Source organism: Corvus moneduloides, chromosome 24 (assembly GCF_009650955.1).
Source record: "Corvus moneduloides isolate bCorMon1 chromosome 24, bCorMon1.pri, whole genome shotgun sequence".
Taxonomy (NCBI): domain Eukaryota; kingdom Metazoa; phylum Chordata; class Aves; order Passeriformes; family Corvidae; genus Corvus; species Corvus moneduloides.
Window position 1 is genome coordinate 2,167,576 of NC_045499.1, and position 27,532 is coordinate 2,195,107.

At 59.2% G+C, this 27,532-nt stretch overlaps 1 protein-coding gene across 5 annotated transcripts in view; it reads right to left on the reverse strand.

Moving 5' to 3' along the window:
• The window catches only part of KIF21B (kinesin family member 21B), a 47,129-nt gene that overhangs the window by 10,769 nt on the left and 8,828 nt on the right, over positions 1-27,532 (reverse strand). For 3 of the 5 annotated variants that reach the window (XR_004244367.1, XM_032133076.1, XM_032133073.1), the window contains exons 2-31: positions 20,695-20,917; positions 20,163-20,345; positions 17,740-17,889; positions 17,376-17,510; positions 16,878-17,045; positions 16,276-16,391; positions 15,526-15,721; positions 14,386-14,575; positions 14,218-14,281; positions 13,178-13,402; positions 12,851-12,932; positions 12,257-12,374; positions 11,771-11,962; positions 11,003-11,202; positions 10,741-10,848; positions 10,279-10,347; positions 9,660-9,889; positions 9,108-9,255; positions 8,815-9,009; positions 7,913-8,014; positions 7,631-7,796; positions 7,298-7,358; positions 6,934-6,991; positions 6,261-6,466; positions 5,736-5,810; positions 5,473-5,586; positions 4,804-4,842; positions 2,571-2,707; positions 2,136-2,316; positions 370-534 (exon numbers count right to left, since the gene is read on the reverse strand). Coding sequence is in view for 4 of the 5 variants with exons in the window: in XM_032133076.1 (XP_031988967.1) it covers positions 370-534; positions 2,136-2,316; positions 2,571-2,707; positions 4,804-4,842; positions 5,473-5,586; positions 5,736-5,810; positions 6,261-6,466; positions 6,934-6,991; positions 7,298-7,358; positions 7,631-7,796; positions 7,913-8,014; positions 8,815-9,009; positions 9,108-9,255; positions 9,660-9,889; positions 10,279-10,347; positions 10,741-10,848; positions 11,003-11,202; positions 11,771-11,962; positions 12,257-12,374; positions 12,851-12,932; positions 13,178-13,402; positions 14,218-14,281; positions 14,386-14,575; positions 15,526-15,721; positions 16,276-16,391; positions 16,878-17,045; positions 17,376-17,510; positions 17,740-17,889; positions 20,163-20,345; positions 20,695-20,917 (4,296 nt within the window). In the remaining variant the exon portion in view is untranslated. The remainder of the gene's footprint in view (positions 1-369; positions 535-2,135; positions 2,317-2,570; positions 2,708-4,803; positions 4,843-5,472; positions 5,587-5,735; positions 5,811-6,260; positions 6,467-6,933; positions 6,992-7,297; positions 7,359-7,630; positions 7,797-7,912; positions 8,015-8,814; positions 9,010-9,107; positions 9,256-9,659; positions 9,890-10,278; positions 10,348-10,740; positions 10,849-11,002; positions 11,203-11,770; positions 11,963-12,256; positions 12,375-12,850; positions 12,933-13,177; positions 13,403-14,217; positions 14,282-14,385; positions 14,576-15,525; positions 15,722-16,275; positions 16,392-16,877; positions 17,046-17,375; positions 17,511-17,739; positions 17,890-20,162; positions 20,346-20,694; positions 20,918-27,532) is intronic. The other 2 variants (XM_032133077.1, XM_032133075.1) reach the window with 1 other exon arrangement.

Below are 27,532 nucleotides of genomic sequence, written 5' to 3' on the forward strand. Positions count from 1 at the left end.
TGCAGCCTGAGAGTGTGCCAACATCTGGCTGCAGAGCCCAGGCTGCAGCACAGGGTTCGCAGCCCAGTGCCCACTGGGCAGGTAGGAGGACAAGGCAAAAGCAAGGCACTGCTGCTCATCCCACTTGCCTTTTCCCTTCTGCTAAGCTCTGCCCCGTGCACAGAAAAACCCCCCACCCCAAGCAGCTCCAGTGCTGCTCATCTCCCCTTGGGTCCCATAGGAAGGGGTCCCGAAAATCCTTATTCCAGGCAACTTCCATTGTGAAAAAGGCTTTCACGTTCCCCAGGAGGATCATTTCAGGCCCCTCTGAGCAGCCAGTGCCCACCTGGCACCCGTAGGATGTCCTGCCCACGCCAGCACTCCCCTCACCTGCTCAGCTCCCAGACGCGGACGGAGTTTCCCGCAGCGGCATAGAGCGTGGTGCCCGTGGGGTTGAGCGCGATCTGGTTGATCTGGTGCTCCCCCTGCACGCTGGTGACAGTGCGGGTGGTGGTCCCAGCACACGCGTCCCCAGAGATCACCTGGCCAGAAGATCTGAAGCAGGGAGGGTTCAAAGGGGGAGGATGAGCGGAGACCAGAGCCACTGAGGAACCGCCCGGGGCTGTTGGCTCCAGGCTGGCACAGCTGGGTCCCACCCTGAGGAAAGGCCCTGCAGGTATCCCTGTCTTTCTGGCCACAATGGGACCAACAAGAGCTCTGTCCCACAGACCAGTGCCCGGCCTGCAGAGGCAGCCAAGGATGTAGGGTCTGTGCGTGACTCGGAGCATCCTGCCTGGGTTTCCAGCTGAGGGCCACTCTGCTCTCCTCCCATGCCTCTCTGCTTCCCACAGGAAGAGCTGCTGAGTGCTGGCATCCAGCACAGGGAAGCAGAGGTCTTGGCCTCTGTACCATGAGAGAAGCACCTTCAGGCTGAGGCAGATGAGCAGAGGCTGGATGGAGAAAGGAGATCTGTGCCAGAGCTAGTGGGTAACTCTGACCTACCATCCTGTCCTAACCTTTGAGTCCTACTCCAGACTGGCAGCCACAGCTGCAGTCTGTCCCATGCTCCTTTCTGGTCTGCACAGGGATCCAAGTTTCCCACTGAAGAGCCTGTGATGTGCCCAGCCACGATGCAGTTTGGGGCTGTGCCCCCCTGCTGGAGCTGCCAGCTCTCCTGGCCACCCCCAGAACAGCTGCAAGATCTCTTCAAAGCTCCTGACCCTTAACAAGGGCAAGCACAGGATTCTGCAGCTGGGACACAGCACCCCTGGTTGTGTGCATACAGCAGGGAATGGAGGCTGGAGAGGTGGGAAAGGACCTGGGGATCCTGGTCAACAGAAAGTTCAGTGTGAGTCAGCAGTGCCCTGGCAGCCAGGAGGGACATCCATGTCCTGGGAGGCACCAGGCACAGCTGGGCAAAGGAGGGGATTGTCCCGCCCTGCTCTGCGCTGGGGCAGCCTCACCTCAAATCCTTGGTGCAGTTTTGAGCACCACAATATAAAAAAGACATTGGAGAGCATCCTAAGGAGGGCCACGAGAATGGTGAAGGGTCTGGAGGGGAAGCCTCGTGAGGGGCAGCTGAGGTCACTTGGTTTGTTCAGTGGAGACTGAGGGGAGACCTCACTGGGGCCTTCAGCATCCTCACGAGGGGCAGCAGAGGGACAGGTACCAATCTGTTCCCTCTCATGACAAGTGACAGACCCAAGGGAATGGCTGGAGCTGAGTTGGGAGATGTTTAGGTTGGATATCAGGAAAAGGTTCTTCCCTCAGAGGGTGGTTGGGCACTGAACAGGGAATGGGCACAGCTCCAAGCCTGTGTGAGTTCAAGAAGCGTTTGGACAACGCTCCCAGGCACAGGGTGGGATTGTTGGGGTGTCTGTGCAGGGCCAGGAGGTGGGCTTGATGATCCTGGAGTCCCTTCCAACTCAGCCTATTCTGTGACTTTACGACCCTGAGTCTTTGCTGCAGGAGGTCCCCATGAGTTTCCTCACCCCAAACTCTCTCCCAGCCTCCCTGTTCCCTAAGGAAGCAGCACTGCAAACTGGCACTAAAGGAGCTGTGTCTGGCCATGTCCCCTGTCCCTGCAGGTTCTGGAACTGGCTTCTGCAAAGCCAGAGATGCCCAGAGTGCCCCAGGTCCCCCAAAGCTGCACGTACGTGAGGGTGCGGATGCACCGGGCCGAGTCGCGGATGTCCCACACTTTGATGTACGACGTGGACACGGTGAACACCAGCCCCGTGTGGCTGCAGTACTTGATGGAAACCACATTGTTTGGGTGACCCTTGAGAGAAGCGATTTCTTGGCCTGTCACCAGGTTCCACATTTTGCAGCTCCGGTCTGTGGGAGGAAGAACATGCCCAGGAGTGTTGGGGGTGTCTCCTGCAAGGGCATGGTGGCCTGGGGACAATATGAGCATCTCCCCCCACTCACAGGGCCAGAGGAAAGGAGCCAGCCAGCCCCAGGGCAGGACAGGGCAAGGCAGGGCTCAACACTGAAGACAGGGATGTAATGCCCAACACCTCCCACATTCCCAGTGCCAACCTGCTCCCACAGCATCTGCATCTTCCCTGTCCCCTCTGCCCATCACCCACCTTTGGACCCAGTGAAGAGCAGCTCGTCGGTGGCATCCAGGCAGAGCACAGGCTTGGTGTGTCCCTCTGCCACCGAGACACACTGCAGCGGGGCTGTCCGGGCGTTCTTGGTGCCACCCACTGGGTTAATGATGCCCCTTCACAGGAGAGAGAGAACAGGTACAGTGCAGGGGTGGAGAGGCACTGTGCCCACAGGACCAGGGCATGGAAGAACGTGAGCTGTCTCACACCAAGCATCTGCCATTGCCCAGCAGTGAGACGGGCTCCTCCACCTGAACGTGGCGTGTCTGAGCTGAGGTCTCTGTGGAAACCCCAGGAATCTCCCCAAGGCAGCCCCTGCCTGCCTCTGCCCCAGCAACACAGAAAGGGAAAGGGGGAGGCTGCCCAGTGGCCTCTGCTCTCCCCCAAACCTCTCATTTGCCAGCACAGACCCAGCACAGATGGCTCAGGACACTCAGCTCATTGGCCCTGAGGTCCCTTTTGGGACAAACTGTGCCATCTCCAGCCTGAAGCGGAAGCTCTGCTGGGATAAATGTTTCAGGGTACCAATATCAGCACCCCTGTCCCTTGGAGGCTGTCAGCCTTTGGCTGGTGACATTTGGAGACAGGGCCTCACTCCTTTACAGAGACCCCAAGGGTGACAAAGGGCAGCACCAGCATCTGCACCCCACATCCCTGCTGCAATGGCTGTTCCTGCCCCCACCACTGGCCCTGGGCAGGACAGGACCTACCCTGCCCAACCTGCTTCCAAGGGACACTACGGTCTGTCCTGGGGTACACATCATCTGCTGACCCCCTCCACTTCAGACATGCTCAGGGTGCTGAAGACCACTAGCCTGACCCTCCCGTGTGTGACCCCTGGCAGCCCCGATGTGCCTGGGCATCAAGCACAGCCACAAGACCCCAGGTTGTGCCAGTTTCTTCTTACAGGCAGGGAAACTGAGGCATGAGAAGGGCTAGAGAAGGGCAAGGTTTGCATTAGTCATGAGGAGAAGCACAGGCTCATTAATTTGGGTTTGGAAATCGCATGCATGTGATGTTCCTCAGCTCTGCACTTACCAATGCCAAGCCAACAGCCTTCCCCCCTCACCCCTAGTGCTTCCACCAGGCTCAAAGCAACACTGAACCCAAGGGGAAATCCCTGCTCTGCAGGGTGAGACATCTTCCATGGACTGTGAGTGGTTGCCTGCCTACAAACTGCCCAGGGTGACCCAGCTCAGAGTGGTCTGGTGTCACTTCCCCAGTGGCCAGGGGAGCTCAGGGCACAGGCAGAGTGAGGGGACACCTGGGTGCTGGAGGGCTGATCACAGAATCATGGAATGGTTTGGGTTGGAAGGGACTTTAGACATCACCTCATTCCATGCCCCTGCCATGGACAGGGACACCTTCCACTAGACCAGGTGGCTCCAAGCCCTGTCCAGCCTGGCCTTGGACACTCCCAGGGATGGGGCAGCCACGGCTTCTCTGGAAAAGCTGTGCCAGGGCCTCGCCACCTTCATAGGGAAGAATTTCTTCCTAAAATCTAGTCTAAATCTCTCCTCTTTCAGTTTTGTCCTGTCACTATTGAAAGTTGCTCTCCCTCTTTTTTATAAGCCCCTTTAGGCACTGGAAGGCTGCAATGTCCCTAAAGGATGGGGGAAAGGTGGTCCTTGTATTGGGAAACCTCTATAGTCAGGTGGGTGCAGGGGGAGAAGCCCAGGAGAACCTTAACTCCAAGGCTGAAGTCGGCATCACAATCTGACTTCTTTAGGGAAGAGACTGATCTTTTCCAACTCAGCACCAGGGAAGCACAACCAGGCACGAGGGGAACCTGAGATATTTGCCTGGAAGAAGCTTGCACAAAGGACGTGCTGCAAGCACCCTTCCCCACCATCTCACCATCCTGCTGGAGAGCTAGGGAAGGGGTGGGACAGGGTGGGACATGGTGGCCTCATGCTGGCGAGAAACCATCAGAGATGGAGGAGAACATGCTGCCAACCCAAAGCAGCCAGCACCCATTAGTGAGCCCAGCACCGTGCACCAAGGGCTAATCCAAGCAGGAACAGCTTGAACTTGCAGCTGAGGGACAGCATCGGGCACCAGAGGCAGCATGCCAGGAGGGGACAGACACACAGGTCGGGAGCGGGGTAGAGCAGCAAGGTGCAGGCAGGCCAGGGGGGGCCAGGGAGAGCAGGCATCTGACAGAGAGAAGGAGGAGCCGAGAAAGGGATAATAAATAGAAAGTTGTCTATACCTCAGCACCTCCGAGACAGAGGAATCGCTGTCATCAGACCTAGGGGCAGAAAATTAGCAGGATTATGGGAGAGAAAACCCAGACTAGAGAAGGCAGCAGTGGAGTAAGAGGTAGAAGATTGTTATTGCATCCAAGCCAGTGTAGGACAGAGAGGAGGAGTGGAGGGAAGGAGAAGGAGAAGCACACATGGAGAACCAGGGGAGAGCAGAAGAGCAGGAGGGCATGTGAGGATCAGACAGCAGGTCTCCATCAGGGAACACCAGCACGGCTAGCAACACCTGAGCCACGAGCAGCACCTGCCCTGCTGCCGGGAGAGGCTGGAGCAGCACTTGTGGGTGGATGCCAGTCCATCAGCTTCCTCTGAGCCCTCATCCCCTCACCCCATCCTGCTCCCTCGCCTTTCCAGGGGTCCAAGTCTGGCACCACCCTGTCTGCAGGCAGAGGCCAGGACTGTGAGCTCAGAGGGGGCACAGTGGGCAGGAGCACAGCATTGGCATGGCAGCTGCTCCACCACAGGGAGAAGCAGGGAGGTAAAGTGGTGACAGGACACTGGCTGGAGCCAACCCAAGCCCTGGTGTTCCTATAGACCCCACAGGACTCAGGTCATGCCATGTGCTATCACAGTCTGGGTCCCCCTCACTCAGACGCTCTCACCCCACCAGGACTTACTTATCCAAGGCAGATCCCTGGCTCTGGGTGCTCGTGAGACGGGAGAAGACGTTGCGGTCATTGCGTGGACGGGTGGGCGGGGATGAGGGTGGTGTGTAGCCAATGTCTGCAGGCCTGAGCCAAAAGGACCAGAGGGACACGTGACTTGGGAACTGCTCACCTGGCACACCAGGGTCCAGAAGAGCTGCCCAGACAGCATCCTTCCACACTGCTCTGGGCCACACAGCCTCCCCTGCCCACATCACCACTTCGCCCAAGCTCACCTGGCAGGTTGCCCGCGGTCATAGGATTTCCGCCTTGTCAGAGGTGAAGTGTCCGAGCCCCGAGACTGCCTGGGACTGAAGCAAGTGAAAAAAGCAGAGTGGGTGCCCACCCCTGCACCAGGATCCCTCCACAATGAACACTGGTGTCCTCCCCCAGAAGAGCAAATCAGGCTACCCTGGAGTGAATCTTGAGGCAGCCCATGAGCACAGAGGCTTTTGGCAACCCAAGAAACCTTCAAAAAGGCTGATAATCCCGAGCAGGGAGTTGAGGACCCTCGCACCCCCCTTCTTTCCCTTCCTCCTGAAGCACCCTCCTCTCCACCTGCAAAGGATACCAACGTACTCCTACACCCTCTCCAAGCCCCCCTGAAGAAATTCACTGCTGCATGCTGTAGCCCAGCATGGACAGATGCAGGATTGGGCTCACCTTCATCCCTCTGCCCCTCCACAGGCCAGGCACAGCCTCCCACAGGCCCATGCCTCCACGGGCCTCCCAGTGCCCAGACACTATCGCCCCATGCTCACAAGGTGCTTCCTCGCGTGGGCAGGCTGATGGTGCGTGACACCTTCTCCTTGTAGTAGGGGTCTCGGATGGAGAAGCCGATCCCATCCTCTTTGATCTCCATGAGGGATGCCAAAGACTTGGTGATGTTCTTGGTGGAGACGTCCAGCGTGGGTCCCAGACACTCAGCTGACACTGCCTTCATCTGCCCTGAGAGCTTGGGTTCTCCCTAGAGCAGGGCAGAGGGCTCAGGGGCGGGCAGCAGGGGGGCAGTGGGAGCAGCCAGTGCTGTGGGTTGGAAGCGTTTGTGCTCTCTGGCCACAGAGCAGCTCCCCCTGTCCCACTGGGATGCCCATCACAGCCAGCTCTCCGCGCAAACACCACAGCCTGCACAGAACAAGGGCTGCTTCCCTCCACCTCTGCCCCACATGAGGACCTCCTTGGTGCCACTTAGTGCCAGGTTTGGGGGCACTGGCTGATGTGGTGGGTGTTTCCCAAGTCTCTGGGGCCTCAGGACAGGAGCACTGTGCCAGGAGACCTTGGTTCTGCCCATCCAGAGAGCAGCCATACTGCCTTATGCCAAGCCTGGTTCCCTGAGGTGCAGACTGCAGAGTAGAGGCCTGAAGCATCACTGAACATCCCTCCATCCCTCCTCCCAGGCTCTGGGACAAGGCCACACAAAAAAGGCCAACTAACCTTGAACTTGAAGTCATCCTGGCTTGCTGAGCCCTTCATGGTGAAAGACTGGGAGATGCTGCAAGGAGAAAGGAGCAAAGACAGACCTTCAGTGCCAAACTCTCTTCAGAAAGCTGGTGCCACTGGTCCACCAGACTCCTTGGGTCACCCTCTGCTCCCCAGCACCTTTTCTCCAAGGAATGACCAAGTCTTCACTCCCTGCTCATGTCCAAGAGACATCCTGCTCCCCCCACCAAGGGCTGGCCACCACAGAAAAGCTCAGGTGGGGCTTTGTTCATCCACGCCCCTCTACGAGGTCCCATGAATGGCACCAGGCATTGTGCCCCGGCCACCACCACCTCAGGCAGCCAGGCTGGGTGCTCACCTCCCATCTGAGGCCAAGCTGAACTCAGAAACTTCCTCATCCGTGCTGGTGTAGCCGTTCTCTGTGTGAGAGGGACACAAGGCATCAGGGGACACCACTGCCACCAGCCCCATGCGACCGCACAGCGGAGGGACAGCCCAGGCAGCCGTGGGGGGTGACCCAGCCCTTGTCCCTGTTGTCCATGGCCAGGGCACATGCTCCCACCCAGCACGGCCCCTGGGGCAGGGTCCCAGCCACAGCACCTCCAGGTGCTTTCTGGAGGGCCGCTACGGGTGGGCACCCACCCCACGGGCAGCACAGCCGGCCTGAGGATGCACCTGCCTCTCGTCCCACCTTGCTGGACATTGTGGATCAGTGCCTGCAGCTCAGGGTGTGACTCAGCCTTCTCCCGCAGGGCATCCAGGAGGGCGTGGTTCTGCGAGGAGCTGGCCACGTCGTTCTGCCGCAGCCGCCCCTCCAGCAGGCGGATCTGGGCCTCCTTCTGGGCCACCTGCAGCCCCTGAGGAAGAAATGTTGCTGCTCAGAGAGGTGCCACAGGTCCTTGCCACCAGGTTCCCACCCTGGCACCCAGCGAGAAACCCTGTCACACATCCACACCCCAGCCCAGCCCCACACCTTGTCGATGGAGGCTTTCAGGAAGTTGTCCAGCAGCAGCCGGGCTTCGGCCAGGGAGCAGGAGCTGATCACCACCGAGGTGTCCGTGGAGTCCAGCTCCTCCTGAAACGTGGAGAGACAAGAGCTGGATGCAGCAGGGAAGCTTTGCTGCTGGACGTGGGACAGGTGGAAGGGCCTCCATGGCCAGCACAGCACTTCTACCACCCTGCAAGCACTGCCCAGTCCAATGCTCACCCTCCCCAGTCTGCCCAGTGGCTGCTGGGGAGATCTGGCCATGGGGCTGTCCAACACAGCCTGAAGGGCTTATGCACTGCTCCAGAAATCCTGGTTCCAGCACTTAACTGGACACTGAACAGACACCAGGCTCACCCAAATCCACAACCCAAAGCTGAGTGTGAATTAACAGCAGCCCTCCTTCCCTGCCAGTCAAGGTGATAGCTGCGGACAAGCCAGGGACAGCACAGAGCCTCCGTTTCAGGCTGCAGGCATTGAGGGGAGTTGGGAGCTGCACAGTGGCATGCCCAGGATCACAACTGGACACAAAACCTAGATGGTTTCTGCTGGGAAAAAGCCAGTCCTCCTGGGATGTTTCCAGCACACGAAGCAACCATGGGGACACGTGACCACCAGCCCCATGGGCAAATGGGGGCCACAATTCCAGGGCGGTGGGACACCAGCAGCCTGTCTATGGACATGCAAGGACCTGCCAGAACTCGTCTCTGTAATTAATCACCTAATGAGAAGTGACTGTGGGTGAAGCCCCACCAAGTGTGACACAGCTCAGAGGACTCTGGGTCCTCTGACCAGAGCCCAGCCCCAACTGGCTGTGCCCAAGGATGCTCTTTCCACAGAGGGATGCTCTCGCTTTCTCCCTGCCAGCCAGACCCAGTCCCACTGCCCACCTTGGTCTCCTCAATCTGCATGATGGTGGCCTGGCAGTCCGAAATGCTGTCGTTGATGTAGTCAATGTTGGCCCCTAGCACCTCAATCTCCTCGTTCAGCTCTTGCAGCCCCTTCTGCTCCTTGGGGCTCTCTGCCTGCAGCTTTGCTCGCTTGCCCAGCAACGCCTCCTGCAGCAGTGACAGCTCCTCGCGTTTCTGGGGGAAAAGGGAAGGGGGATCAGCACTGCCCACGTGGCCATCTCCCTGTCCCACACCCACCACCCAGCCCTCTCCGTCCCCAGTGCCACAGCCACCTTGATGAGCCTCTCCATGTCTGCCTCCAGGTTGACGATGGTCATTCTCTGCATTACAATGTCAAAGATGCGCCGCTCCAGCGACTGCCATTTGAGACGGGCAGCTTTGCTGAAGGTCTGGCTCGTCCCCTTCTTGGGGAACTTCTTCCTACAGCCAGAGGGAAGAAGAGGCATATGGGCAGATGGCCACACCGTGCTGGAGAGCTGGGATTGCCCCAGGAAGATATCTGGGATCTGGCTGGCCAGAAACAGAGGATGCATCTGTGTTGTTTCCACATTGCCCAACTTTTCCATTTCCTCCTAGCAAAGTGGGACAAGAGATGAGTCCAGCAGGGTTTGTGCCACGGCATTTAATCCTCATGGAAGGCCAGCTTTGGGCTCAAGCCCAGGTGACAGTCACACTCTGCCAGCACAGCTTATCCCAGGGTCACTGATTTAATATGGGTCAAGTGGACACTAAGAAGCCACCCTTCAACCTCCGCCACCAGCCAAAAGCCAGGCATGGGGGTCCCTGGGATATCTCACCCCCTACCAACCAGCCCCTGCCCTGACCTGGCAGGCCGGGCCCCATTAATGGAGGACGAGGGGTCTCCCAGGAAGTTGTTGATTTTCCTGTTCCACTGGCGCACGATGGTGGAGACGGAGCGAGTGCCAGACTCGGGCTCGGAGGAGGTGGTGCTGGCTGAGACCTCTGCGCCTGAGTCCAGCATGGCCGGCTTCTGGCCCATCCTGCCCGCCACCCGGTCTGACATGGGCTTGGCCAGGCGGCGCAGAGCTGACACCTGCCCGGAGCAAGGACAGAAGAGAGGGTGTCAGCTGGGCAGCCCCAGCCAGCCTAAACCCATTGGCATCACCCCCAGGTCCCCACAGGTCTGAGAGTGGCAGCTCTGTAGACCCAAAGCCCAGGGACATTTGTGCCTCATGGGTTTCCCTCTCCTCCCTCACAGCCCACCCCTGCCCCCAGGCTCTGCTGCTCAGCACGGGGAATTCTGCTGCTGCCTACAGCCATTTCACACCCAGTTCCTGAGCCATAAAACCCCCTCCTGTCCTTTTGGGAACCTCATTCCCAAAGCCAGCCCTGTCTGGAGAATGGGATTTCTCTAAGCCAAGCACTGGGGCCCAGACCTCCATGGGAGCTGGGGGCTATGTGGAGGAAACCCCCTTTCCTCACCTCCTGTGTTTTCCTCCGCAGCACTATTTCCTGCTGCCGCTTCTGAGATTCCAGAGCCCTGATCTGGAACTGCACGAGTGAGAAAGAAAAAGACACCCCTGAGGTCCAGTCCAAACACTCCAGTGGTGGTTGCAGTCCCAGTGCTCCCTTTGGCAGAGTCTCACTCCTGATTCTAACAACGAGCAGGCTCCCAGCCTTGAGCCGGCTCTGGTTGGACATCCCCCCTCCCACAGCCTCCCCCACAACTGCAACAGGAGCTGTGGGAAGCCTTTGGGAACCGTTCACCCAGCTGTGCTCTGCTAGGACTGTGCAGGCTCCAGGGAGGCCACGAGCGCAGCAGGGCACCGAGCTTCGAGGTACCTGTGAGCCCCTGGAGTGCCAGAGCAGGACAAACACCCCGTCCCCAGCCAGGCCAGACCCTGCACGGGGCCATGGGCAGCATGTGGCCAGCCAGGCTCTCACCTCCTGCCGGCGCTGCTCCTTCTTGAGCTGCGCGATCTCCCGGTTCCTCTTGGTCTCCGCCAGCCGCCTCCGCTGCTGCTCCTCCCGCATCTGCTTCATCAGCGCCACCTGCAACGGAGGGTCCCGCGTGTGCCACTGCCCTGGGGCACCCACCCGCCCAGCAGACACGCTCTGCACTTGCCACCAGAGCGGGGAACATTGCTCCAAGCGGAGAGCCGGGCTCGTCCAGGTGATTCCTCCCTGCCCTGGAGCATCCAGGTACCTTTGCCTTCTTCATCTCAGCCACTTCTGCCTGCAGCTTCCGCAGCTCCCGCTCATAGCGGGACTGGTTCTTGAGCAGGCGAGCATGCTCCTTCTGGGCCGCCTGGAGCTTCTGCAGGTCCCGGTTCATCTCCTTCAGCCGCTTCTCATAGTCTGCTTTGATCTTGTTGGCTTTCTCCTCCGTGTAGCACTCCATGGTGCCTGGTGGGTGAGGAGAGGGCCATGCACCTCAGGATCCTCCTGCACCCACGTACCCTGCCTGGAGGCACCAGGCACTGTGTCCCTCCCTGTCCCATCAGAGCCGCCCTCACCCCATTGTGAACTGGGGTCTGCCTGGGAATACCCACTGGAGGAGCTCAGCACAGAGAGAAGACACAGCGGCTGGGCTGAGCAGAGCTGCAGACTGAGACCCACAGCCACATATATGGGTGACGCTATTTAAGCCTGGAGATCAGCCATGCCACTGGGTCTTTTGCCCCTCAGCCCCTCAGTTTCCCCAGGAGTCCCCACAGCTCATGAAGTGGTGCTCCAGGCTGGGAGAGGCTTTGCCTCGCCATCCTTCTCCAGCAGCAGCAGGGTCCAGAGCTGTGCAGCTGACTGATGCTGCTCCCATGGCAAAACAAGCAGAGCCTTGGGGGTGCCAGGGATTCAAGTAGAGGCAGGGGGATGACAAAGCTCTACCAGAGCCAGGGGTGGATGCTTTGACTTAGAGTTATCTGGGCTCGAGCTGGAACTGGGGATGGGATCCCACGGGTGAGGCGGTTCTCACTGAGGTTTTGCAGGACCCGGTCCCGCTCCAGCTGCGTGTCCCGAATCTTGTTCTGCAGTAGGATCAGCTTCTCCTCATACTGGTGCTTGAGGGTCTGCAAACGCCGCTGGCTGTTCTCCAGCTCATCAATCAGCTTCTGCTTGATCTCAATCTCACAGGTCAGATCTGCCAGGTCGGCCTGGAAATTCACAGCTGGAGGCAGAGGAGAAAGTCAGGCTGGGAGGGATGGGGGAGCATCACTTCCATGGCCCCACTGAGTCACAGCACACAGAGAGGGCAGAGGGGCTGATGGCAGCCCACGCTGCTGGGGAGCAGCAGCACCCCAAAGAGCACTGCAGCAACCCTGGGGCTCTTGCAAGGCCCACAGGGCAGACGTGGCTGGGGTGTTTTGGTGAACTCTGCCTTGCCAAGAGAGCAGAGCTCATTGCCAGAGATACCAGCAAATGCCCCCCCATGCCCACAGCTGCGTGCAGATCTGCACTTTACCCTTCTCCTCTGCATCCGAGTCTGAGTCCACCAGGCTCTCTTCACTGCCCGAATCCTCATCTTCATCCTCGCGCCCATCCTCTTCCTCACAGCCACTCTCATCCTGTTCTTCCTCCTCCTACAAAATGAGTGCCTAATCTCAGCGAGCAGGAGGGCCTGTCCCTCTCCCCACAGCTTCTCCCTCCCTCAAACCTGAGCTCACCCTACAGCAATGAGCCACAGCCACACAAGTGGGACCCAGCCTCTCACACAGGATGCCCAGGGGCTGCAGCACCATTTCTGGACCCCCAGCACACACCATTGAGAGGAGCAGCAATTTGACCCATCCATTCTTGCATCCATCCCTTCCCAGCTGAGCAGTCTGACTCCTCTTCATCTATGCTGATTGAAACCAAGCCCCCAAAAATGTGGACTCCTACAGCAGGGCTGACTGGGGAGTATCCAACTTCCCCCTGCTCCAGCACAGAGTCCTCAGCAAAATGACCCTTCCAGGCCACTTCAGGGCCAGGCCCAGCTTGGTCCCTGTCCCACGTGTGGCAATTACAGTGCTCCACACCCAGGCAGCCCCGCAGTGTGAGCACGATGCCCACTCACCTCTTCGACCTCGTTCTCATCCGTTTCCTCCCCGTTGTCCTGCTGCAGCTTCTGCCGCTTCTTAAACGCCTCCTTCTCCGGGCTGGGGGGAGCAGAGGGGGCCTGGTGAGTCCCAGCATGGGAGAGGCCAGAAACAGCTTCTGCCAGGACCACCCTCCCTGCTGCTTTTGGGGAAAAGAGCCTCTGGAATTATGTGATGGGTGAAAAAGAGACCAAGGGCAAGGCAGGGCTGGGAGGGGAGCCCAGGCGTGCGGGGAAGCAGCATACCCAACCCCACAGGGACAGACCGGCGCTCAGCTCCCCCTCCCCAGCAGCAGCCGCCGTCACCTCTTCCTCTGCTGCCGCCGCTCCTTCTTTTTCAGGCGCTCCAGGTCCTGCTTGGCCCTTCGGAGGACATCAGAGGCCTCTGTCTCCAGCGGGGCCGCGGGGCTGCACAGACCAGCCAGGCCAGCGGCCGGCGAGGAGCCCATGGAGTAGGGGGGCCGGGCAGAGACGCGCGAGAGGCTGCGGCGCAGGGACTCGTTCATGGACTCGCTCTCCAGGAGCTTTGTCCTAGGGAGTGGAAACAGGGAGTAGTCAAAGAGGGGCCATCCCACTGCCCCTGGAGGGGGGGATCTTGCCTGAGTTTAGAATCACAGAATAAATTGGGTTGGAGGGGACCTTAAACCTCGCCTCATTCCATAGCCCTGCTGTGGGCAGGGACACCTTCCACTAGACCAGGTTGCTCCAAGCTCCATCCACTTGCAGGGATGGGATAACCACAACTGTGCCATTGCCTCACCACTCTCACAGAGAAGAATTTCTTCCTAACTTCTAACCTAAATCTCTCCACTTTTAGTTTAAAGCCATTCCCCCTTGTCCTATCACTATCTGTCCATGTAAAAAAAAAATCCAGCACTCTCCCTCTTTCTCATAAGCCTCCTTTAGGCAGTGGAAGGGGCTCTAAGATCTCCCCAGAGTCTTCTACAGGCTGACCATGATGTGCTTGGATGGTGTCAGCCAGGGACAGAGTCACTACTAAGCCATTCCTGCTAATGATGGCTCAGAAAGCCACAATGCTGCCAGACAGGGTACCAGGATCGTGCAAGAGACTGGGATGGACCCAACTTTGGGAGGCAGCAGTCCCTGGAAGACCCCAGGCACTCCAAACAGGACCTCCCCCTCTATCAGTGCCCACACCAAGGACAACAATGGCCAAAGCACTGCCTGGCACCAAGGCCGGGCCTCCTTCAACACTGTATAGCAGCAGTGCCAGCAGCTGCTGTTCCACGAGGCTTACAGTTCACTCCAGCAACGCTGGAGGCACTGAGCTGTGTGAGCCACCCAGCCCCAGCCCCTGGCACCAGGACCCCAGTGTGCCCACTCACCTCAGCTCCTCAATCTCACGGATGTAGTTCTGGATGAGGGTGCCGATGGCTTCGTTGCCATCACCTGCAGAGGCACAGGGGGATGGAGGCAGGCACAGCTGTACCACAGCCCCCGTCCCAGCTGCTGCCTGGGCTGACCCACCATGCCACACACCAGCCCAGCCTCACCTGCTTTGGCCAGCATCAGGTTGGCCTCCTGGCTCATGAGGTAGGTGACCCTGCTGTTGATGGCATCGATGGCCTCCTGCATGGCCTTCACCCTCATGCGCAGGGCGCTGTTCTCCTTCTGCAGCATGGCGTTCTCACGGAACAGGTCACTGTAGCCCTCTGCGCCATCCTCCCCAATCACCCGCTTGCCCTGTGGGGACAGGAGGGAAGGCCCTGAGTGCAGGGCAAGCTGGGACACGGAGACCCAGCACTGCAGCCCTGGGGCAAGCCCAGACATGAAAGCAGGGACAAACCGAGGGACCAGGGAAGTCCGAGCTGAGCAGGAAGAGGGTGAGAGATGCTTCAGGGCTTCTCCCTGCCTTACCACCCCCAAAACCTGGCCAAGGTCCCACCTTGACAGGCAGGAGCTGGGACCCTGTTTCTTAAGCCTCCTGACTCCTCCTAGCAGTGACTCCTATGCAGAGGGGCAGGGGATGGGAGGCAGGAGGGTCTGTCCCACTAACCCTGCCCCAATTCAAACACAAGGAGGGGGCTTTCTGCATCCATCTCTGCCTCCTCACCAGGGTCACTCCATCAGCTGGGTTTGCCTTTGGTGGAGCTAATTTTCCTCCCAGCAGCTTTGCATGGTGCTGTGTCTGGGATCTGTGCTGAAAACAGCACTGATCCCACAGGGATGATTTAGCTCCTGCTGAGCAGGGCTTGCACAGCACCAGGGGCTGTTCTGCCCCTCACCCTGACCCACCAGCGTTGGGCCAGGGGTGCACAAGGAGCTGGGGGAACACATCCGGGACAGCTGTCCCCCACTCACCACAGGGATATCCCAAACCATGGGATGTCATGCTCAGCATATAAAACTGGAGGTAGGAAGAAGAAACAGGGGGTGCCTGCAGTGTTGTCCCGAGTCACTGTTAACACTTGACAGAGCCCTGCTGGGCTGGGGATGGCTGAACACCTCCCTGTGATGGGACATGGGCAATGAGTTCCTTGGCTTGCTTTACTTCTTAAACTGTATCTGAGCCAACGAGTTTTCTCCCTGCTCCTCTTGGAATTCTCTCCCCCATCCCACTGGGGACAGTGAACAGCTGGCTGCACGGGGTTCCCTTGCTGGCCAGGGTCACAGCAGGACACGGGGCCACTCACTGCCTTGTACTCCATCAGCTCCATCTGCAGCCGGGCGATCTCAGCCCGCAGGGCGCTGATCTGCTGGCTCGTCTTGTCCTGGTTCACCACCACTTTGTTCTTGATGTTGCGGGCCCGGTTCGCGTACTTGAGCGTGTTCAGGGTCTCCATGAAATCCCGGTCAGAGGGGCTCACGCAGGCGATCATGATGGTTTGGCTTGGGGGTGCAAGGGCAGGGTGAGAGAAAGTCCCTGCGCTGTTCGGCAACCCAGCAGGTGGAAACCCAGGAGCCAGCACAGAACACACGCCCCAGACACCCATCCTGGGCCCTTCTGTGTTTTAAAACAAGCTACGAACTGGGTTCATCCCTCCCAGGGCCAGAGAACTCACAGGGCCCCTCAAGCACATCACACAGCGCTGAGCAAAGGCAGCCCTCCCTCAGTGCCTCCCTCTCTGCAGGAGAGGCAGGGAATTCAGTCCCATGCTGGGCACAACCACTTGCCAAGTCCCAGATCTGCGAGGGCTCAGGAGGGTTTTGCACCACCTGATTCTGCCAAAGCTGCTAATTGCACCTAAGGCTGGTGAGGAGCCACAATCTTTACATCTGCAAAGTCATGCCGTGCCTGGGAGAAGGCATCCCTTCCCCACCGAGCAGCCCCTGGAGCCCTGAGACAGCTCCTACACAGCTCCAGAGCCCCTCAGCCCCATCTGCAGAGGGACAGCCCCAGCAGCCCTCACCCCAAGCTCAGCCCCCACCTGGGACCCCCTTACCTGTTGCCCCCGAGGGAGTCCTGCAGCAGGCGGGTGAGCTTGGAGTCGCGGTAGGGCACGTGCACAACCTTCTTGCTCTGGTCTCCGAGGGCACTGATGACATTCCCCAAGGCCAGCTACCAACACAGAGGGAAGCCCCCCCCCCAGATTCAGCCCTGGCTGAGGATACAGCTGCCAGGTAGCCAGCACGTCAGGCCTGGGGCACACACTGCAGCACAGGTCTGGGTTGCACAAGGGGCAGGCACTGGTCTTCCCTTAGCCTGGGCTGTGCCTCTCTCCCATGCTGCACTGAGAAGCAGCATCAAGCCCCAGGGTTGGTTTTGTAGCTCTGATTAGCAGATCTCACCCTTTTGGGACCTGCCCCACTGTGCCCAGCTGCGCCCCTCCCCACAGCACACGTCTCCTTCGGCAGCAGAGCTGTGCTCTCACCGCTGGCACTGTGCACACTCCTGCCATCAGGCACGGGCAGCACGAACCCCAGCCAAGACAGCAGCACCCCAACAGCCCATGATAGCTCCGAGCAAGACCCAGAAGTGTCACAGGCTTTCCCTGGCAGGCCTTGCCTTGCCACTGGCCCTACCCCGTGCAGCCTGGTGCCGTACCAGCCCGCAGTTGATGGAGATCCCTTCCTTTGCCCTCTCGCCAGTGGCACCCGTCCGCTTCAGCCTCTCCGAGCCAGCCAGGTCCACGAAGTGAAACTTGGCTGTCAAGGTCTCGTACTCAGTGGCGGGTTGGGATCCATCCAGAAGGCTGCTCACCTCCCCATTCACCTGCAGCCAGGGACACACGAGGGGTCATCACCCCAGACTGGAGCAGGCAGAAGCTCCCCTGGCTTCACTCAGATGTCAATGAGAGTCTGAGCATTCCCCCTCCGTATCCAGCCCCTCAAAGATGGGGACAGGATCCCAAGAGCAGCTTGCTCTGAGCCACCCTCAGCTCCCATTAAATCCTAATGCTGGCCATGACTGGAAAGAAGACAGAAAAATCCCTGCTTCTCTTCACCAGACTTCAAACCCTCTCCCCTTCCCAAGGGAACTTCATGCATCACTTGGATATGGAACCCAGGAACAGCCTGGCCATGAGGCAGGACCACATCTCACCAGCTCTGGGCGGGCACACACTCTCGTCTGGCACAGGTGAATGGTGAAGATGGCATGGGACCGGGAGCTCTGCACGTTCATCTGGGTGCTGGCAGTGGTGCGGGAAAGAGCTCCTTGTTTTAGGCACTGGATCAGCTACAATGACACCAGGCAGGGAAGGAAACCTTAAAGCACCCTTCTGGTGAGTCAGGACAGACCCTGTGCAGCTCAGTGGGCACACTGACCTTTTCTAGAACACCCCCAGGACTGCACCGTCCCATCCTGGGAGAGATCTCCCCCCACCAAGCTGTCCCCACGTAGCACATCCCTGGCCAGGGGCAGCCAGCTGCCGCCCCTGCTCTGTGTCTGCCCCCCCTGCACCCACCTCATCCTGGGAGCTGATGAGGCGTGACGTGACCCCCGTGGTGTAGATGCTTCCGCTGGCATCCTCGTGGATTTTGATGTTGGATTTGCGGTGCCGCGCATCAGGGTCGCGGGTGCTGTCGAACAGGTCCAGGATCTCCTCGTTGTAGAGCTGAGCGGGGCAGCAGTGGGTGTGGGGTGAGCAGAGGAAGCACGAGGCTGCTCAAGCCTGGCACTGGCAGGAGCTGCCCTCTGGCACCCTGCTGCCACTCCCCCCACAGCTGGGGATGCTCGTGTGCTCACACGCGTGTGCAAGGCTGAGCAGGGAGCTAGGGTGTGTGCAGGTGTAGGAGAGGAGGCACAAGCATGTGCATGCAGAGAGGAGATGATGCACAGAGTCGTGGAACCCTTCAGACTGGAAAAGCCCTCTAAGATCATCAACTCCAACCATTTACCCCAGCATTGCCATGTTAATCACTAACCCATGTCCCCAAGTGCCACACCCACACATCTTTTGGACATTTCCAGGGGTGGTGGCTAGAGCACTGCCCTGGGCACCCTGTGCCAATGCCAGACCACCCTTTCAGGGAAGAAATTTTTCCTAATATCCAATCTAAACCTCAACTGGCACAGCTTGAGGCCGTTTCCTCTTGTCCTGTCCCTGTTCCCTGGGAGCAGAGCTCAACCCCCGCCTGGCCCCCCACCCTCCTGTCAGGAAGCTGTAGAGAGAGAGAAGGTCCTCCCTGAGCCTCCTCTTCTCCAGGCTGAGCCCCACAGTTCCCTTAGCCACTCCTCACCAGACTGGGGCTCCAGAACCCGCCATGCAAAGCTCTGAGCTGCAGTCTGGGTTGGTTTCCACAGCCCAACCCTGTCCAGTCCCTGGCCTATCCACTGAGCAGACACCCAGGAGCTACACATCCCCCTGACCTTCCTGGCTCACCTGGCCACAGGAGCCAGTGAAACCCCTCTCATCACAGCTCCTTGAAGTCATCTGTCAAGTGGAAAGGGGATAAGGGGGACCAGGGAGTGCTGAACAAGCAGGAAAACCCTGCTGCCCCAGAGCTGACTCCATCCTTATCTCAACTCTGCAGCATCCTCTCTCAGCCTGGGGTGGAGGGACACCCCTGCCCATCTGTCCCCCCACTATCACCATTCCATGTCACCCTCTTGTACCCCCACCCCAGTGCAGAGTGCTGGGTCACCCGAGGACTGCAGGTGCCTGGCCAGCAGAACGGATCAGGCTAATCTGTCCCTGGCTGCCCCAGGTGCCACCAGGCTCCTCAAAGGTTTAAACCTCCCAGAGCCTGCTCCCAGGAGCACAGTCACAAGACAGGGATCAGCCAGAACAAGTCCTGTGCCCCTGCCAGGACAGGAGGGTTGGTGACCAGTGGCTGATGAGGCCATGTGCTGCTTTATCCATCCAGGACTTCAGGACAGGCAGGAAACTGCCCCCATTTCCATCCCAGCACACAGGATCCCTGAAGAGAAGCCCCATGAGCTGAGCACAATTGGGAAGGCAACCAGGAGCTTGGCTAGGCCAAGTGATGGGAATGGGAGGATGCAACAGCACCACAGGAGCTAACAGGGGCTCTGCAGATGGAGACATAAGTGGGAAGGATTTCCCCAGCAAGGAGGTGACTTTGGGCCCTCTCCAAGCCATCAGCATCTGAAGACACCAAGATGTGATGGCCAAGAAAGCCACCTGGAGGCGAGATCACAGCACGGGGTCCCTCCCTGCCCATCTCCTCTGGGCGCATCCCAGGTCACAACCTCAACCAGATGAAGCTTGCTTGGGAGCTCAGCTTTGCTCAACATCACCCTGTGCTTTCTCACTGGGGCCTCCAACCAGTTCCCACCTGCATCTCTTGGCTCTTTCAGCCCAGGAGCAACCCCCAGAAAAATGCTGCCAACACACGAGGTCCATGGGCTTCCCAGGACAAACTTCTCCAGGGAATGAAGCCGTTAACAGAAGAGGCTTTTAAATAGGAGAAGCCAGGACAGAGGCAGGAGAGGATGCATTCTCAATGTCAGAGATGCAACAAAGGACATGGAAAATAGCACAGTCCTTCTCACAACCCCACCAAGAGTGGCACCTTCTCCTCTTCCTCTTTCACTGGCAACTCTGGTCCAAGGTAGCAGGTATCCCACTATCCTTGACCTCAAACAGGGGCAAGACAGCCCAGAGCCCCTGGATCACCAGGGGGCCAAGCCATAAGACCCTTCCCATGGTGGGAGCTCCCTCCACCCAGTTTGCAGCCATCGTGAGGCCAACAACATCGAGGTGCTTCGAGTCTCCACGGCACCAGCACACATCCCCAGTCCCATGCCCACTGAGGGCTCCAGCTCTGTCGGGAAGCAGTCAGGGCACGGAGATCTCAAGGCACCCAAGGCATGGGAGAGGAGCAAGGACGGGGCAGGGTGTCCCCCAGACCTCCCACCACCCACCTCCAGGAACTGGGCGCTGACTTTGAACTCGGGTGCTGCCACGCCCTGGCTCTGGGCCGCTCGCTTGCGCTCCTCGATGCCGCTGAAGAGGTGGCTGATGGCCCGCGGGATGATGCCCTGCTCCTCCTCGGAGATGCTCATGTCGAAGCCGGTGCCCATGGTGTACGTCTTCCCTGCGCCAGTCTGTGCAGAGACAGAGAGGGGCAGCTGATTGGGCCCTCCCAGGCTCAGCTCAATGCACCCCACATTCTCCCCCTGCTCCTTTAGGCTCCCCAAACACCCTCACTGAGCCACCGTGACCCCCAGCAACACATCAGCTCCCACATTCCCATCCCAGCCCTGCCTCTTCCCACCCAGTGCCACCCCTGCCCCCAGCTCTCACCCAACCAGAGGCAGCTCTGTTCTCTCCATACCCAGGATCTCACACACCCTGCACCTTCCTTAACCTCTGCAGGTGCTCTCCCAGTATCCCCCGTGCTGCTGGAGAGCCCAACACTGGGGGCAGAGCCCTCAGAGCGGGCAGGGCCTGTACCTGCCCGTAGGCCAGCACAGTGGCATTGTAGCCCTCGAAGCAGCCATCGATGAGCTTCCCCATACAGGTCGTGTAGATCCGCTCCTGCCATGTGTCCAGGTCAAAGACAAAGTCATAGGTGAAGGCCTTGTCCTTGCCCAGCAGCACCTGGGGCTCGCCAGGTGTAACCGAGGTACAGATGTGACATCCCTCTATCTTCTCTTTGGGCAGCTGCGGGCGGATCCTATGGGAAGAGAAGCAGGCTGAGGGCAGCCCAGCCTTGGGGGACACCAGTCTGGTCCTGAGGATGCGAGCACAGCCCATGCTGGGTGCCGTGTCCTAGAGTGTGTCTAGTCCAGCACAACTGGAGGCAAAAGACTGTTCCCCACTGCTCTGCACTGGCACAGCCTCACCTTGAGCGCTGTGTGCAGTTTTGGGCACTGCAGTGTAAGAAAGACATAAAAGTATTAGGGAGTGTCCAAAGGAGGGACAGGAGAATGGCGAAGGGCCTTGAGGAACCGTATGAGAAGCAGCTGAGGTCACTTGGCTTGTTCAGACTGGATAAAAGCACCATGAGGTCAGACCTTATCGAGCTCTGCAGCTTCCCCACAAGGAGTAGCTCCAATCTCTGCTCTCTGTGACAGGGACAGGACCCAGTGTAACAGCTGGAGCTGTGCCAGGGGAGGGTCAGGCTGGAGATCAGGGAAAGGTTCTTCCCCCAGAGGGTGCTGGGCACTGCCCAGGCTCCCCAGGGAATGGGCACGGCCCCAGGGCTGCCAGAGCTCCAGGAGCGTTTGGACAACACTCTCAGGGATGCCCAGGGTGGGATTGTTGGGGTGTCTGTGCAGGGCCAGGGGTTGGAATCAGTGAACCTTGTGGGTCCCCTCCAGCTCAGGACATTCTCCAATCTCTGCTGGAAACATGGCTCATGCAGGCAGGGCATGGGCAGCACCTCTGCCTGCAACATGGAGCATACAGGGCAGGGGAAGCCTCAGCTCCTGCAGCCAGCCATCACCCTGACCTCTTTGTAGCTGAGAACAGAGATTGACACATCCCAGAACTACCAGCAGACACCTCCACTCCTGAGGTGACAGGCAGGGCTGGGCACAGAGCCGGTAGCAACACACAGCCTGCACCCAAAACTGCCCCCGGACCACCAGCCCGGGCCAGGCAGCCCCCACGCCTGTGCTGGCTCATGCACCCCGATGCCCCCGGCAGGCACAGACACGGGCCGTGGCATCAAAGAGGGGCTGGGCACAGACACGGGCCATGGGATCACAGCAGGGCTGGGCACAGACTCGGGCCATGGCATCAAAGAGGGGCTGGGCACAGACACGGGCCACAGCATCAAAGAGGGGCTGGGCACAGGCCACGGCATCAAAGAGGGGCTGGGCACAGGCCATGGCATCGCAGCAGGGCTGGGAACAGACACGGGCCATGGCATCAAAGAGGGGCTGGGCACAGGCCATGGCATCGCAGCAGGGCTGGGAACAGACACGGGCCATGGCATCAAAGAGGGGCTGGGCACAGGCCATGGCATCGCAGAGGGGCTGGGCACAGGCCATGGCATCGCAGCAGCCCCGTCAGGGACCGGGGCACAGTCAGGCAGCCAGGCCACAGCACAGCCCCGCTCGCTGCCGACGCAGACACATCAAACCGCAGCTACAAAGGCTTGAAATGCAAAATGCAGACACATGACGAGACAGTCCCCACCATTTGAACCAAACCCCTGCCCAGCCCAACAGCTGTCCCCAGCCGTGGACTCGACGATGGGATCACGACAGGCGAGGCTGCGCTGGCTCCTGGCTTGGGCAGAGAGCGTGAGCCACCCATCGCATCCCACCCACGGCACTCAGCCCCTGCCCGAGAACGTGGGAGCGGAGCAGCTGGACCTGCACTGACACTGCTCCTCTTCAGGGCTGTCGGTGGATGCACTGGCTGCAGGAAGCTGGGGGCTCCCAGGGGACTCATGGAGAAAGGAGTCTGGAGCCAAGCACCATGCAAATAGTTCTCATTAGTGCTAATGACTGCACAGCTCCCGTCCCCGGGTGCTCCATAAACACAGCTATTAATTCCTTCAAACCACATCCCTGGCAAGCCACACCGAGACCTGAGCAGCTGCTGTGTGGATTGGGACTCAGAATCATGGAATCTCCTGAGCTGGAAAGGACCCACCAGGATCACCCAGTCCAACCCCTGGCCCTGCAGACAGCCCCAAATCCCACCCTGGGCATCCCTGGGAGCGGTGTCCAAACACTCCTGGAGCTCTGGCAGCCTTGGGGCTGTGCCCATTCCCTGGGGAGCCTGGGCAGTGCCCAGCACCCTCGGGGAAAGAACCTTTCCCTGATCTCCAGCCTGACCCTGCCCTGGCACAGCTCCACGCCTGAGTCACCCCTCCTCACCCACCCAGCCAGTGGCACACAAAGCCCAGGAGGGCCCAACCCCTGGGCTGTGTTTGGGGGCACAGGGTGTCCCTGGCAGGGCAGGCAGTGCACAGGCACCCCCTCACCCCCTCACAGCAGAGGCATGGGAACAGCTCTGTGCCTCTGTGGATATATTTAGCTCAGCAGCCACAATAAAAAGCAGCTTCTGATGTGCTCAGTCCCAGACTCGTTCCTGTCGCCTTCCCAGGGTTCCACCCTCCTCCAGAAAAATTATCCCTGACTTTAATTACTTTTGGAACAAGATGATGTGCTTCCCCCATCCCCACCCTAGACATGCACAGCAACTGCGGCCCCAGGGAATGGGCAGAGGAACCAACTGGAGCTACAATACGTTTGGGAATTTTTTTTCCTGTTAGGAAAAAAGAGAGCAGGTTTTCAGCAAAATATTTCTTTGTCTCTCCACTTGCCCTCCACTCCCTCCAGAGGGTTAAATACCTGCAAGGGGGGTTTGCAGCAGCATGAGAAGCAGCACTGGAGGGGTGTGCACACATGAATTTTCCACAGGGCATTTAGGAACTCACTTTGAGCCTGGCCATGCTGGGCTGTTCCAGTGTCCATACACCAACATCTGCCCCACTCCCATTCCCCAAACCTCACTGCCCAACCAGCTCCAAGCACCCAAGAGACCCATTCCTCACCCTGGCTCTCCCAGCCAGGGGACCTGTGGGGCTGGAGAGGACCCAGTGTGCCAATACCCAGAGTGCTCCCCCATGCCATCCTGTCCTGGCTCCCCAGCACGAGAGAGGCATGGGAGATGCAGGAACCCCCCCAAGAAGGTCTTGCTCTTCAGGCAATTGCCCGAGCATCACCCAGGGATGTCCCTGGGAGCTGCTGCCAGCTGGTGGACAAATACTACAGACTCTGCTATGAGAGTGGGATGAGTGGAGCAAGAGAGCAAGGACAGGCACCAGCTGCCAAAACTCGTGTGGGAAAGCACAGAGACATCACAAAGCATCATGGGGGTCTTATGTGGCCACCAGGAGACATCTCAGAGGGTTTCTCTATGCCAGTGCAGCTGCTCCTCCTGCTCCCCAGTGTGCAACTGGCCCAGCTCTCCTGTACCAGAGTGTGGCACCCCTGCCCTCTCAGGAAGCCCACCAGGCTGGGCACTGGGCAACATGAGACTCTGGTTGGGTTAGGGAGGTGTTCACATGTAGTTCCAAGTCATGCCCAGGCACCATGACACCTCCTCCAAACATGGAATCATGGAATTGTTTAGGTTGAAAAAGTTCTCTAAGATCATTGAGTCCAACCATTCCCCCAGCTCTGCCATACTCACCACTAACCCACGTCCCCTGGTGCCACACCCACACATCTTTTGGACACTCTCAGGGATGGCGACTCCACCACTGCCCTGGGCACCCTGTGCCTGACCACCCTTTCAGGGAAGAAATTTTTCCCTACATCCAACCTAAACCTCCCCAGGACAACTTGAGGCCGTTCCCTCTTGTCCTGTCACTTTTTACCTGGGAGCAGAGCTCAACCCGGCTCCATGCTCCTGTCAGGGAGTTATAGAGAGCAAGAAGGTCCCCTCTGACCCTCCTTTTCTCCAGGCTGAGCCCCTCCAGTCCCTCCCGGTGCTCCAGACCCTTTTCTAGCCCCACTCCCTTCTCTGGACATGCCCCTTCTCCAGCCCCTCAATCTCTTTCTTGTGAGGGTTCCAAGGCTGCCCTCAGGAATGGAGGTGCCTCAGCAGTGCCCAGCTCAGAGGGATGAGTCCTAAGGCTGGTACAAGCCAGGTCACCTTCTTGGCCACCTGGGCACACCTGGGCTCATGTTCAGCCACCACTGACCAGCATCCCCCAGGTCCTTTCCTGCCAGCAGTTTTCCAGCCAAACATGACAATCACCTACAGAGCCAGCCCGGGCTCTCTCCTTGGCCCTGTTCTCAACCCCTGCTGGTGACACTGTGGGAGGTTGCAGTGCTGCCATCCTCTGCCTCAGCTTCCCATGTTCTCCCACAGATGAGCAACTTTGGTGGCCATAAAGTCACCATTTGAGTGTGTTCTGGCACTCCTTGTCCCTGCCACACCAAAGAAGGTCCTGGCCACATGCTGTCTGTTCAGAGGTCCAGAAGAACCGGGTGTGATGCTGTCAGGGTCAAACCTGTGAGTGATGGAGATGCTCCCTCACCCGCCAGCCAACCTGCTCCGCACCCAGTCATGAGCCCCCAGCCCTGAGCACAGCTTGTGCCAACCAATGGGACCCACAGCAGAGCCAAACGCATTGGGGTGCCCTGGCCTACAGGACTGGGACACCCACCGAGAGCCTTGCTGCCCTCCTGAGGGTCCATGGCACAGGCTCCCGTGGTTATGTGGCCCGTAGGAACCTCGCTGCCAAGCGCAGCCAAAATTAACCAGCAGTTAATTAACCAGTGGGGTGCTGCCTTCCACCCTCCAGCTTGGCAGGAGTGACCCAAGCCCCAGCTCTCCCAGCCAGTCCGTGCCCAGCCAGCCCCACGCTGGCACTGGTGACCACTTGTGCCCTAAGTGGCTGTGGGGAGGATACACCCTGTCCTGAGGCCAGCAAGGTGCTCAGTGCTCATTTCCCTCCCGCCCACATGAACACACCGGCCTCAGCACAGGCAGCACCCCAGGAAGGAGAGAGCCAGCAGGACCTCAGCCACACCAACCCCCACCCCCTCAGCTCCCCCCGAAGGGACGGTGACAAGGAATGGAGAGCCAGGACAGAGCTGCACGCTCCCAGCCAAATGCTCCTGCCAGGAAAACCTTCCCAGGCACCCCGTCCCCCAGGCAGGAGGTGGATGGATGAGCACACAGAGGAGCAGGTGGGGGTGCAGAAAATCCCTCCCCAGCCAGCAGCTCCCGCTGGGCATCTCAGCAGGAGCCTGATCCAGCCTCAGCATCCACAGCCATCAGCACGAGCTGTGCTGTGCGTGCCAGGAGAGCCGCAGCCACACAGGGACACACACAAAGGGGACCTCGGCTGGAGCGTCTCCACTGCTCCCCTTCCCATCCCTGCCAGGCTGGCAGGCTCTGAAAGCGCTGTCTCCATGGCTGAGCTGCCAGGGAGACCGAGCATCTGGGAAGAGGGCGGGGAGCGGGTCCTGCACCCCGAGGAGCAGGAGCTGAGGGGCAGGAGCTTCGGCAGGCACAAAGGGTGAGCTGTTCTGCACCGCTGCCCTGTGCCAGGCCTGGGGGAGCGGAGGAGGGGCTGGGAGCCAAGTGCCAGGTGGGCACTGTGAGGCAGCTCCACAGGCAGGGTCAGCCTGGGGTCCCTGATCGCAGCAGGCACAGCCTCCCGGGGAGGGAGCTGCCCATCCCAGCATCTCAAGCCCTACAAGAGGCCAGGGGATGGGGTTGACCACACCAGGCACAGCCAGTGTCCCCACTGCAGGGCTGCACACACCACCAGCCTCCTGCACTCCGAAGGGAGGCTGTCTCCTCGCAGGGGACAGCACAGTTTGGCTGACGGGGACTGCTGGGTTCATGTCCTCCTCACCCAACTGCCTCACCTTCCTGTCTCCCAGCCCACCACCATGGCAGCCCCAAGGGGCTCGGAGCATCCTTGGCCCCCAGCACTTTGCCAAAGCCATGGCAGCACCCTCCCACAGCCCTCCAGCACAGAGCCAGAGCCACGACAGCCGCACCCCACCAAACTGCCTGTGGGCACATGCTGATGCCATGAAGATTTTTGCCTTTTCTTTTATACCCCTGTTATACCTTTTTACAACTTCTGTACTCTCAGTGCTTTTTGCCTACATTCTTGGACTTGTTTGTCAAGCTGAGAGACTCAACATTTTAGAAGCTTCATAGCTGGGGATCAGTGTGCCCCAGACCTCAAGGTCCTCTCCAGAACACATTCTGCAAACCAAGATAGAACCATCCAGGGAAGGTTCCTTGGGGAGGGGGGGCTCACTTGAGCCTCTCATTGGGGAATCTTTGATAGATATGCTAATTAGTAAAATCTATAATGTTATACCCAATGTTGGGAGGGGGGAGGGGGACAGAGACACAGAGACAGACTCGGCGGGGTGCATCTCGATGCACATGACCTGGACGTGTACACCTAAGGACACTTAAGAATAAATACCAAGGTAAAATCCCTTTTCCCCTTCTAACCGTGTATGCCTCTTGATTTTAAGACCAGGAAAAGGCATCATGCCAGGCCATGCCATCCATCATGCCAGGCCATGCCATCCTGCTGGGACACAGCTGCCCTGGCACAGAGACAGAGGGACCCAGACCCATCACCCAGGATCACCCACGTCACACAGAGGCTGTTGCACCTTCCAGGGAACCTGAGCACACACACCCTCCAGCATTTCCCAGCGCTGTCAGGGGGCTGTAGGGCAGCTGCTCACAGACTGGGGGGGTCACAAAGAGTTCCTGTCCCTCCGAGACCTCTCTGCAAGCCGCCTGCAAACCCTACAAAGAGCTGTTCCTCTTCCCTCCC